This window comes from Erithacus rubecula (assembly GCF_903797595.1).
Source record: "Erithacus rubecula genome assembly, chromosome: 3".
NCBI lineage: Eukaryota > Metazoa > Chordata > Aves > Passeriformes > Muscicapidae > Erithacus > Erithacus rubecula.
Window position 1 is genome coordinate 39781839 of NC_136689.1, and position 13347 is coordinate 39795185.

General features: G+C 41.3%; 1 protein-coding gene across 1 annotated transcript in view; it reads left to right on the forward strand.

Moving 5' to 3' along the window:
• Positions 1–13347, forward strand: part of TGFBR2 (transforming growth factor beta receptor 2) — a 58658-nt gene that overhangs the window by 28483 nt on the left and 16828 nt on the right. Inside the window, exons 3-4 of the mRNA XM_079301441.1 lie at positions 220–410; positions 12365–13164. Coding sequence (XP_079157567.1) covers positions 220–410; positions 12365–13164 — 991 coding nt within the window. The remainder of the gene's footprint in view (positions 1–219; positions 411–12364; positions 13165–13347) is intronic.

Sequence of the window (13347 nt, forward strand, 5' to 3'; positions counted from 1 at the left end):
GGGAATATGATACAGGAATAGCTATGCCATGGCACAAATGTGAGGAGCCCAGACAGTGCCAAATTTGCTCCATTCAGGAAAGACAGAGAAGAACATATGATGCTCTTTAAATGTAATTTATATTCTCAAAAGAGGTAAATTTTGGGCAGTCACAGTCCTGTCTGCTTCCTTTACAAAATATTCCTTTTTTGATTTCAATTTTCTCCTTTTCATTTTTAGGAGACAGAATGATGAAAATGTGACATTAGAAACAATATGCCACGATCCCCAGGAAACACTGTATGGTCACTTTTTGGATGACTATCATTCAGAGCAGTGTTTGATGAGGGAAAAGAAGGACGATGGGGGATTGATGTTCATGTGCTCCTGCACAGGTGAAGAATGCAATGATATGCTCATTTTTACACCAGGTAGGTTTTATCTTTTACCTTGCATTCCTACATTCCTTGCGAGTAATATTAAGTGTGGTAATATTAACTGTGTTATACTGATGTCCTTTGGAAGTACATTTTGTTGGGGAGAACTTCTAATGGCAGGAGCTATTTTGGTCTTTTTTGAATCTTGCAAAATCACAACCTTTCTTTTCTATGTTCTGAGGGTACTTCTTCCTGCCAGGCTGTCCTCATTTTTGAAGTAAGCTCAAGATATGTGCTTTATTTTGCCCTACCTTCTGTGATTCTTTTACTGAGACAAAGACAGGTTTCTCACAGGCAAAAGTGAGGTCTCCTATGGAGAAACTTGTGTACACACACTTCTGCACACATCCTCATCACCTGTAAGCTCCTCAGAGAAGGGTATAATTAGGTCCTTGTTACCTGAGATAAAGAAGGGTTGGGATGCAGTTTCCACTCCTGGGAAACATGGTGTGTGACTACACTGAGGTGAGTGACTGTGTTAGCAATTGGAGCTCTCACTTCCCAGCCTCCAAGAAGGCCAACTAGTTTAAGTCATAAAACCACACCAAATCAGCCAAGAGCAAGCTAGCAAGTCTTTGCTTCCCTTGGCCCAGGCTATCCATATCTGGTGCCACCCCTCATCCCCATCTTCCTCATCCCCTCCCCAAGCTTGATTTGAAACCAGGCAACCTGACTGGTGATCCCTGCTTGTATGACCAGCCCTTATTTGAGTGATCTTTAAAGGATTTGGAATATATACTGGTATTGATATGAGCACAAGTGGTACACCCAGGACCTAATTGTAACATATTGCCTTGCTTTTATTGAAGAGAATGTGTTCCCAGAGATCTCACTCTGTGTCAGCTGTCTAGTGTTTTTGTACAACATGAGCCACACCCTTGTGGATTTTGGCTAAATTGTTATAAATTAGCCACGTTATAGCTGTTTTTCCTGGAGCTATGTAGCTGAATGCAATCACTGATAAATGTGTGTCTTTGGTGTGTATGTTTATGAAAACTGTTTGAGAAATTCAGCACCAAGTGCCTTTATTCCTGCCAGCTCTGCAACTCACTCACACTTCCAGATCAAACCTAAAAGGAATAGTAGAAATTTACACCCAGTCTTTTTACCCAAATTCCTTTCACTCTTCTGAGTGGAGCCTTTCCTTCTAGGTCACGTGCTGTAAGCACTTCAGGTGACTCATGAAAACCATGTGCTGCATTCTTATGTATTAAGTGAATAACTACAGATAAAAATTAAAGTAATGTAAAACTTCACTTTGTAACATTTCCAGTTCATTCACAAACACAGGCATTAACTCCAGTCAGGAGGGGGGAGAATTGAGGCTTTGTCATTCCTTTTTTTATTGTTGTGGATTAGTGTTTCTTTTAAATGAAAACAGCCCCTTTGGGTTGCTTGCCTGGTTAGCCATGGCAGGAAGACAAACGATTTTTACAGTATCAGACATGCGGTTTCCTGTCTGTGTTTAACTTTGAGCAGAATATCACAGCCAGCTGGTCCATGGCTCCTCCAGACAACTAGATAATGGCCTGCAATAATTTTGCCTTTGGAATGACTGTCATCCAGATCTATTCTGTACATTGTTCTTGTGGGGGTTTTTTTCCTCTACATTTCTTGTAGACCAGAACAATAATTTTTTTGCAGTGATTTTGCACATTCTGTAGTTTTAGAGAGCAAGACAAGAACTGTTCTAAAAAGCCTGATCAAATGGTGATTTTAATAATTTATCCACAGAAACTGAGATAAAAAAGATTGCAGTTTTTCACCTGTTAATCACAGCATTTCCTTTTAAGCTATTGCTTTAGATGACTAGTGTTTTACCTCTTCTTCCTGTATGCACACTTAGGACAAGCCATATTTAGTTTGTTTCTGGTATTTCTGAGGTAAGGAGAAAACCCTGGATAAGGCAACAAGTTCTAATTTCCACCAAAGGTTAGTCACTGAATTCCAGTGATTCACAGCTGAGCTGTTATTGCTTGTGGAAGAAATGGTTTATAGCACTATTGGCTTGCATGAGTCTTGATGGTGAAGGGCAAAGCTCCTGACTCCATTTTTAGACATAAGCATCTAAAGGTTTTGGATATTGGAGGTGTTGTGACTTAGTCAAGAGTGACTTTAGAAATATTTGAAGTAGTTACATCAAAATCAAATACCTGTTTATTTAAATTACCAATCTGCAAGATAAGCAAGACATAATCAAACATGTGCCTAAACATTCTTGTAGTTCTGCTGTGTCAGGGGACTGACCCTGATTCAGATCCCTGGCATTCCAGGCCACAGGCAGCTGGTGGAAAATACAGAGTGCAGAATCAGTCCAAATAATGTTCTGTAGTTCTTGGAGAAATAACATGCAGGAGACAGGTAACAATTGTAGATCTGACTACTCAGTTTATTTTTTTAAATCCCTCTCTTTTTTGCCAAACAAAATTGTGGGTGACTGGCAAGCAGCTTACACCCCTATGGTGGAAAAATGCTTGTCACAGCAAATCTCAATGCCAATGTGTTGTAATTATTATTTATTCAAAAGTCTAATGTTAGCGTTACCACAAGGCAAATCCAGGGAGCAAAACCACTGGAAAAGATTAACCAGAATCAGGGGTAAAAAGCCTTGGGTGGCGAGAAGTTGGATAGGTGGCAGACAGAGGCTTGGTCCTTCTGTCATGGAAAAAATGAGAGCAGGATTAGACTATGAGGGTTTTTTGGTCCCTGATGTCTGGTTGTGTCTGGCAGATCTTCTGCATCTTGCTTTACTTTCTTCTACTTGATCTGCTGTGATGAATCAGGTCTGTGTCTAGTTGTTTGCACAGTCCCAGTCCTGCCCTAATGTTTGGGCAGCTTTGTTCCTCACCTTTCCCTTCACCACCTCTCTCAGCCATTAGCCAGGGCAAGCATGACAACTGCCTAACAAAGCTGGGTTTTATTAACAATCTTGAGCTCTTTGGCTGAAGTCAAGCTTTGTTTACCCTAAGGGACCAAGCAGGACTGTGCCCTTCCCAGCCCCACATCTGACCCATTCTCCATGGACAGAGATGACTAGGTACTCATTGTAGACAAGAAAATGGGATTCCTGCATGTTTCTTAGTGCATGACCTCCCTATCTGTTGTACCATGCAACTCCTTCCTCTTGTGCAGTTCATTTAGACATTCACAGTCATTCAGCAATGTGCAAACCAGCAGTGGAGACTGCAAACAAGAAAACAAATCCTTTAAATATTGTTGTCAGTATATATGCAGTTGTTATCCTGGGCATCAAATTCAAATCCAAGCAACAGTGCAGAGAATTCAAAAGTTGGAACTGGGATTTCAATGCAACTCTGTTTGGTTTAAAGTTGTTTCATTCTAATGGTTTACATGATGATAGTTTTTTATCCTCACCTGTCTCTTGCCATGCTATGCAGATCTCCATGCAGCTTGCAACCAAGGTGTCTGTGGGATTGTTCAGGTAGACTGTGTTTAGTGTTCACCTACTGCAAGATGAAGTCATTATTTTGGGTATTCCCACCACACCCAAATGAGAGAAACTTTTAGCAGCAGCTCTGGCCCATCCAGACATTTGACTTGAAGTGCCAAAACCTCAGTGATAGAGATGACTGATAGGTCATCAAGAGTTTATGAGAATAATGAAGCTAATTGGGGAAGCATGTCAAGGGAGGAAGGGTGTTGTGCTGCTAAAAATCTTCACATTGATCATGTTTTTACAGAGTTGGCTAATTGAGAGTACAAGAGACATGCCTATTTGATTAATCAATTGTAGCTGAGTCATTTGCCTGAACAAATTGCAGCCTGTGGATTTGCAGTGCGTCCAGTGCTGTGATTGCTCAGTGTGTGCAGTTGTTACCTGGGAGAGCTGGTGCTGCTCTGCTGCCTGCACCACCACAAGCATGCCTGTGTGATGCCTGTCCTGTGCCCAGATTGCAGGAGATAATGTTTCAAAGTGTCCTTAATTTCGGATCTCTCGTTTGTCTCTAACATGTTGTCCCTGTCTTTTCCTTTCTTTCTCTCCTCTTCCTCTCCTTACTAGAGTCAAAGTTTTAGTGATTTTACTTGACTACATAGGAGGATCTCAGCCTTAAGAACAGACTTAAGATCTGTGCACAAACAGTCACCAGTCCATAAATACTTATGTGATGAGTTGTCCGGTGCTCAAGGAACATCAGAAGGGAGATGATTACAGCTGGACTGCTTCCAAGTGAATTTTAACAAAGGCTTTCATTTATCTCTTTTTCTGTTATCCAACTAACATGTTCAGAAGGTAACTGTCTTCCAGCTGCCCCATAAAAGAGGTCAGTAACATTGCATAACATTGCACAGAGCCTCTCACTGCTTGTATGTTGGCTTTGTTCTCTATATTTCCTCTTAGGTATTTGCAGGCACTAGAGTCCCACCCAGTGCCTGCAGCTGTGTGTAACCAAAGGAGAGGCTGCCTAATGCTGAACATCTGATTCACTTAATGGCATAGAAAGGAAATAGAATGAAAAGAGGCTAAAGAAGCCAAAATTCTGTTTTGCTCTGTATTATTTATATTGTTTGCTTCTTAGGAAAATAACCATGCTCAGTTACAGATTTGTGTAAAAACAAACTAAGCAGTGCTCTTCCAGTCTTGTTGGCGTATTTGTTACAATTTGCATCACTTGAGAGCTTAATAAGTATGGGAATGTGGCCAACCTTTTATCAGGTTGTCATAGAAGAGATTTTAATAATTACAGACAGAAACAAACTGTAACTAACACTGGCAACATAATATTTTGGGAAAGGTTGGAGGGGTGAAACTCAGGCTGAGAATAAAAATAGTGGTTAATGTGTGGCATCTGTTGAAACATATTGAAACTGGAGAGATTGATTTGTTCCAGAAATCCACCAGCAAACAGCAGCAGACACCCAAGCTCTACAACTGAGCCATGTATCACAGAAACTCAGTCACATCATGTAAAGTTAAAATCTGTTTGCTTTCATATTGCTGAGTAGGAAAGCTCAGCTACAAAAGTCAAAGTGTGTGAGAGATGCCATGTACACACAGTGAAGGGACCTATTAGAATAGAAGAGATAAGAAGGGAATGCAGTAGGGGGATGGAAGATTTTAAGCAAATGGGTGCTGTGCCAGCAAACCAAGGAATTGCACTTTCTAGCCAGCAGGGAGGGAATAAAAGCAGCAACAAATTATTTGTTCTGTCTTAGGGCTTAAGAATTTCTTAGACCTCCTGGGTGCTGAATAGCATACTTGGCAATCAGTTGAAAAATGAAATTCTGCTTACAATAGATGAAATATCCATTAGGTCATCGCTGCCCAGCCTTTTTGCTGAAGTAAGCCACCCAGAGGCAATCAAGTTGCCTGCCTCCCACCCCTGTGACTAAGATGCAATCATTCCCATCAGGTGACAGATGCATATGCACGACTCTTCCAACATGTAACACATGTACCTGGGGATTTTCCCTGAGCATTACACAGAAGTCTTGAGTCCTGATCCCCTAAGCAGTTGTGTGCCAAGGCTGAAGCTGCAGGTCTGCAGGGGAGAGCAGCAATAGGTGTGCCACTGGTCTTCAAAATAGCTCATACTTGCTGCCTTTCAGGAAAAGAGAGCTGGTCTGGTTTGCCAGCCATTTGTTGACTGCAGAGCAACATTTAGGCAGCCAAATATCCAAAAGAATAGGTGACTGAGTTCCCATACCTTTAAGTAAACCCTCAGGGCACAAAGAGCTGGAACCTGCACTTGGTTCACAGCAACCCCATGAAATTCTGCAGGATGAAGGAAGAGTGGCAGGAAAGCTGCCTGGGACCTGGAGGTGCTGGTCAACAGTGGCTGAACATGAGCCAGCAGTGAGAGCATGTGGCCAAGAGGGCCCATGGCATCCTGGCCTGTTTCAGAAAGAGTGGAGCCAGCACAACCAGTGCAGTGATTATCCCCCTGAACTCAGCACTGGTGAGGACACATCAAGTCCTGTGGGCCCCTCACTACAAGAAGAATATTGAGGTCCTAGAGAAGGGCAGCAAAGCTGGGGAAGGATCAGGTTCTGGGAATAGTGTCTGAGGGAGCTGGGGTTGTCTAACCAAGAGAAAATGGGGTTGAGGGGGACCCTTTCTTTGCTTTCTACTACTGTCTGAAAGGAGTTTGTAGCAAGGTGGGAGTCAACCTCTTCCTCCAAGTAAGAAGTGATGGAACAAAAGGAAATGGCCTCAAGTTATACAAGGGAGGTTTAGATTGGATAGCTGGGAAAATTTCTTTACCAAGAGGGTTGATAAGCACTGGAATAGGTTCCCCAAGGAAGTGGTTGAATGACCACCCTGGAGGTATTTAAAAGACCTGTAGATGTGGCACTTGGAGACATGGTTAGTGGTGGACTTGGCAGTGCTGGGTTTGCAGCTGGACTTGATGATCTTAGAGATCTTTTCCAACCTAAACAATTCCATGATTCTATAGCAGGCCAGGCAAACCTGCCAACTACTAGAGGTAGTGCCTCTCCAGGAGAGGGATACTCTATTGGATACCCTGGTAATATCCTTTTCAGACTAAAAGATGAAGACATGCAGCTCAAGCACTGCTTACTGGCCTTGACAGACTTGGTTTACCTTGTCCAAAAAAAGCTCCTGTCAAACACAGGAACTTGTTGAAGGAATTCAACCTTCAGGAAAGTCTGCAAGAAATGCCAGGGTTTGTTTTCCACTGAATGGTAAAATAGAGCCCACTTTGGTTTTAAAGTAACAAAGTTTTAGTTTAGTTTAGTTTAGTTTAGTTTAGTTTAGTTTAAGGTTTTAAAGTAATCTCTCTCTTCTGCCATAAGCTGGTTCAGCATAGAGCTGAGGGAGGGGTGGAACTGATTTCCTGCACAACAAACTGATTAAATTGAAAAAAAATTATCTTCAGCAAGTATGAAAAATTAAAATGTTTCCAAGAAGCTATCATGATAAAAAAATGCAAGTTAATTGGAGATGCAGCATTTGAATCTGATTATTATCAAATATTATGTGTCAGGATCAATCATTTTCCTAAGGAAACACCTTCCAGCCTGAGTAAAAAAAAGCTCACCACCCCCATTTGCAAACCCCCAAAACAATGGCTGTAAAAATAACAGAAGTTTTTAAAAGTTGGATCAACTTTCAGACTACTTTTGTCCTCAAGGTAGGTGCTTCAGGGAAAAGTATAGGAGAGTCAGAAGCAGAGTTTCTGTTTTGAGAATCAGTATTTCCCACCAAAAAAATGTTTAGTTGAAGATTTCCAAGCCATTTTAATTCTAAAAAGGCCACAGTCAGAAAGGTACATGAGACGCTGAGCTACAGAATTTCATTTCCACTTTATGATTTTTCAGTAGAGATAAACGAAATTACTCCAAACAGCTGCTCAGAGTAAATTTCATTTCACTGAAAGTGAAGCATTTTATGAAGCTAGTTTTCATCCAGAAAGTACTAAAGAGATGGTCATGCTTTTCCATATTTTGTTGCCTAGTGCCTTGCTCAGAAATCACTACACATGCAAGGTTCCAACTCCCATTTTGTGAAAAGCTCTCCCTTGATTCAAACAGAGCAGGTCTTGAACTTGAAGCTCCTGTACCCCACCCATAGCAGTCTACTCACTGCTGGGTATTCAGCACTCACATACATCTCTTGCCAAATTGCAACATTTGAACAGAAATTCTGTTCAAGCAAAAGCATGCAAAAAGTGTTAGTTTTCATTCCAGTGTGGAATTCAAATCAAACTTTGAAACCTCAGAATTTCTGCAAAATGGAGTTTTCCTCCAGTCAGCTCAAAGGACTGCTTTGTGTCTTGGATCTTGCAAAATAACTGGATCACAGTTCTGTGTCTGGGACCATGTTCTGTGGCTTTGTGTTTCTGGGAGTTACTAAAACACTGTGCAAGCTTGCAATACATCAGTGTCCATATGCTTGACTTGAGTTCTCTAATATCAAATATATTCTTTCTCTGCTGTGTGGCTTTGACCAGCAGATGAATGGGCAGCAGCTTTAGAGCTCACAGGAGCAGCAGACAGCGAGGAAGTAGTTCTGTCAGCATTCTGCTGCCCTGCCATTCAAGCCTGTGTCCTCATTTCATTGCCATTGTTTTACTCATTCCTTCCAAAGTTCAGTGACACTGAAGTTGTATCAAAGGCATGAAAACCAACCTAAAGAATTTGCAAGCTCTTGTGCTTTGAAGCTCCCTGACTGAACTGGGGCTGCACAGTGTTTCCATTTTCCTTGGCACCTGAGCCCTATTCCCTCAAGGCTTAGGCAGTGTTAAGGGTTATGCAGATGGTTTGTGCTTAGTTTAAACCACATACAGGAAGCTTTATTTTAGCTCAACTTCTCCATTGTTATGCTATATTAATAGGCTCTTTTGATGCTTAAGAAAGGACTGATCCACCCAAATAATAGCTCTGGGTGGGGAAAGTTATTTAGGAGCACGTTTTCAAAACATGAAAGGTTGTTTCACTTAACCATTTCCTTGCCTGTCTGTGCAGTCAGGTTTTGCTCATTCCAGTGCTCAGAAAGAGGAAGCTGCACTCCCTTTTTTAAATTATAAGGTTCCAATCATGGTATTTATTTATAAGTGAACGTATTTATTCTTAGATTCCTGTAGTCATGCCATAAAACGTTGGCTAGCCACTATGCAAACATACAGTTATGCTCTGAATTTTGGTCCTGTCTTGATTTTGTACACAGATTTTGCAGAGAAGTACCCCATCCTTAGTTTGTGCTCTAATGGCTGATTTTATTCTTCTCATATCATCAGGCAAAATCGAAGGCAGTTCCAGAAATGTCTTGCTCAGGACACACCTCAGTGCCACCAGCTCTTTGCTATTGCTATCCCCTTTAATTCTCCTGTCAGACAGCTTGATCCCCTCCTAAGTTTAGAGCTCAGCCTTGTCAGTCCTGACACTCAGCTCTCCCTGATGTGTGCTCATTCTTGCACTTCCCAAATGTTGAGTGGTGTTTGCCTAGTGTCTTAAATACTGAAAATCAGCGCAGTCCCTTTGTCCCTGCTGCTTTAGGTGGGGTTGTGCAGCTGTGTGCTTTTCACCCCCTGCTTCTCTGCTTCCTCCAAGCAACTGTGCCAAAGAGGATGTGTCACTTTGCAGCAGGGCTGCAGCATGATACAGTGCTCAGGGGGAAGTGGCCAAACCCCTCAGCTTCTGCTTTGATTAAATTTTTTTTTGCATTCTTTTTCAAGTAACATTTGCAGTATCGACAGTTTTTCCCTTCTTGCCAGAAATCCCCCTGCACCACAAGCTGAGCTTTCTCTTGTGCAAAAAGAGGAAGAGCTGAAGGAGCTCTGAACTCTGCTGGAGAGTTCTCAGCTACAGAGGAAAATAATACAGCCTGCTCTAGGACATTGTAGGAATGATTGGAGATCCTCACACAGGTAGCCATAACAGCAAAGGAGCAGGGAATTTGGGTGAGTTTCTCCTCAATTAAAGCTGAACATGCACAGCTACCACCAGCTGCTTGGACTGAGGGGGAGCAATTTGAAAGACAGCTAGTACATCTTAGAGCTTTTGTCACTCTTTTTGAAAGATATTTGTATTTCAAATATCTGGTCTACATACTGCAGCTCTGTGTCAAAGAAAAAGGACTTAAAAGGCACTAAAAAAACATTTTCATCTTTGTGAAACGGGTTACCCTATGATAGAGATAGCTATCATTCATTTCCAAGAGCAGAGACCAGCATGTTTTTTCTGTGGTCAAGAAAAAAACAAAAACAAACCAAAACCATTATAACAGAACCCCAAATGTTCAATGTAATTACTTTCTCTGATTGTTACAGGTCACAGTTGTGTCACATTATTGTGACAAAAGTCACCTGCTTGCAGCCAAAACTCCAAAACAGCCATCCCACCATGCAATCAGTTCTCCTCCACCAGGGTGTTTCCCAAGTTCTTAAAAAAGCAGATTTTCTAGAAACAAAGAATGCACAAGGGAATAAGCAATGCAAATCTATTTACTGACAGTGACATTTGACTTTCTAAATATATTCCTCCCGTAAGAGCCATACAAACACAGTGGTTTTTTTCCCCCCTTCAATATGTTTAAAAGCAGAAGAGTTGCCTTTAATCTGTGATATACTTTCAGGTATTGTTTTGATTTAAAAGTTAATAATTTTAAAATTTACTAACATTTTTGGTGTCAAGAGAAACTGCTGGAGAATAAGGATTTGTGGTTTGCATAGGTCTGGAAGGATGGGTTTGCTTTAAGTTCCTTTGCATAATGGTAGGAAATAGATTCTTTGTAGGTATTGCTAGTGCATGTCATTGACCTGTGCTAGGCTGGGAATAATTGCTAAAAAGGTTCTTCTTCTTCCTTGAAACACTATGAGAGAGGCTAGGATTTAATTACTCACTTGCATCTGGTTGATGTACCTTTCAAAGACAGGAAGCACATTCTGGTTCAGGATTCAAGCCTTTTCCCAAATAAAAAGAATATACTTTTCAGATGTCCTATCACCTGCCTTAGAATAGCTGGTGGCTCCTGCTACTTGCCAACTGAGATTACAATGGAAAAGTGATTACAAGTGAAATTGGTGGGTCAGAGATACTGCTTGTGTTCTAATTGTAAACTTCTTAGCCTCATCCATTTAGCACTGCTCACCTTTGTTTTGAAAGGCACAGAGCAGGGGAACCAGAAGCTTGTGGCCAATGCAGTTAGTGACCGCTTCCCTTCAGAGCTTATTAAACTTTTCCTGTTCATATTGACTTATTTGGCCTGATGCACAGAGCCTGAGTCAATGACGTGGCTGTAAGCATCTTCCAGAGCATCATGCTGCCACCACAAGCCACTTGCTTAACTGTAGTTGCAACTTCATTTATTTTAGTCCAGTCTGGTTAGCTCCCAGGATTTCTTCCAAACAATCCCCTCATTCATGCAAAGATGATACAATACATTTTATCTGACTCAAAGGAAGAGACTGAGAGAGTAAATTTCCATGTGTTCAATCAAATCAGGTTCAGATATAAACTCTGGCCCTCTTTTAATCTCTTCTTGGAGCAAAACTGTTCCCTTTTAAACTGTTATCTTCCCTAAGAAATACTCAACTAGAAGGTAGTTTTTAAAGGTGACAGGTCAACTCTCATATCTAGGATTATAATTTTTACTCTTCCTAGAACACATCTCTATTCTAGAATAGGTTCCTGTTGTTCTGCTATTCCCTATATGTTCCTCCTAGGAATATGGTTGGTGTGTGCAGTGCACCAGGCATGTAGTTTGGAGTGAACATCTTTGCAGTAGAAAACCAATGTACAGCCAGCAAGAAACTCACAGAGGAAGTTTTCTGATACATAAATCCATGCAGAAGTACCTGAGGGTGATGGTGGTGACCACTCTGAGTCTGTTTTCATGCAGATGTTTGAATTTGTTCTAGCATCACTCACATACAAAAAAGCATGAAAATTAGTTCTTTCAAGGTCTGTATGCAAGCATATATATTTGTACATAAATATTTTCAGTGTGTGAACAGACTTCCTGAAGATGGTTTTGCAGGGATCCTATTAAAATATACTGTATTTGGAGTAATAACTGGGCAAGTGGGAGTTCACAGGCTTCATTGTCTATTTATTTATAGAAAAAATAATGTGTTCTAGTAATTAGTGATTAAAGGAGCAGTTCTGTCAGAAATACATTGACAGAGTTAGTACAGAAGACTTTGGCTATTGTGTTCAGGAAAGTGAAGGTTTCATCCATTATGTATTAAAAGCCTGAGAGAAGAACAAAGCTACTAAATTACATTAGGTTCTTACTTGTTCAGTTCTGGCTTTTTATAAAGTAAGCAGACAGGGAGGTCCTGGTAAACAGAGGCCTACATACAAAACAACATTTTGAAGCAAGAAAGCTGTGACAGTTTTCTTTGTTTGCTGTTAGTGGAGAAGATAATGTATTGCATTCTGGATAAAAATTATAATTAGTGACAGCCTTCTGTATATCAAACTGTGATATAACGCTATGCATGCTTTCCTTCTCTTCTTTACAGATGACCCTCATAAGCCAGAGGAGAAGGATGAAATTTCCAAAGTCACAATCATAAGCCTTGTCCCGCTGCTGGTGATTTCTGTTGCTGTGATTGTTGTCTTTTATGCCTACCGCACTCATAAGAAGAGGAAACTCAACAAGGCATGGGAGAAGAATGTTAAGCCCAAGAAGCATAAGGACTGCAGTGATGTCTGTGCCATTATGTTAGATGATGACCGCTCTGACATCAGCTCCACGTGTGCCAACAACATCAACCACAACACGGAGCTGCTCCCCATTGAGCTGGACATTGTTGTTGGCAAAGGGAGGTTTGCTGAAGTGTATAAAGCCAAATTGAAGCAAAACACATCTGAACAGTATGAAACTGTGGCAGTCAAGATTTTCTCCTATGAAGAATATGCTTCCTGGAAAACTGAGAAAGACATTTTTTCAGATGTAAACCTCAAGCACGAAAACATCCTCCAGTTCTTGACAGCAGAGGAGCGTAAGACAGATCTTGGCAAACAGTATTGGTTGATCACTGCCTTCCATGCCAAAGGAAACTTGCAGGAATATCTCACACGGCACATTATCAGCTGGGAGGACCTCTGGAAACTTGGTGGGTCCTTGGCCAGAGGGATTGCCCACCTGCACAGTGATCACACACCCTGTGGTCGTCCCAAAACACCTATTGTACACAGAGACCTAAAGAGTTCCAACATCCTGGTGAAAAATGATTTAACCTGCTGTCTCTGTGACTTTGGGTTATCCCTGAGGCTGGACCCTTCCCTGTCTGTGGATGACTTGGCTAACAGTGGGCAGGTAAGTTAGAAGGTTGAAGGGGGGCGGGTAATGTACTGATTGGTCTGTCCATTCCTGGGCTGAGAAGATGAAAAAACCTCAAGCTCCTATGGCAGTGTTGTCTTAAAATCAATGTGAATGTGTTTATAAACAAAGAGGATGTAAACATTAAAGCAACAATGATCTATGTGTGTGTGTATGATG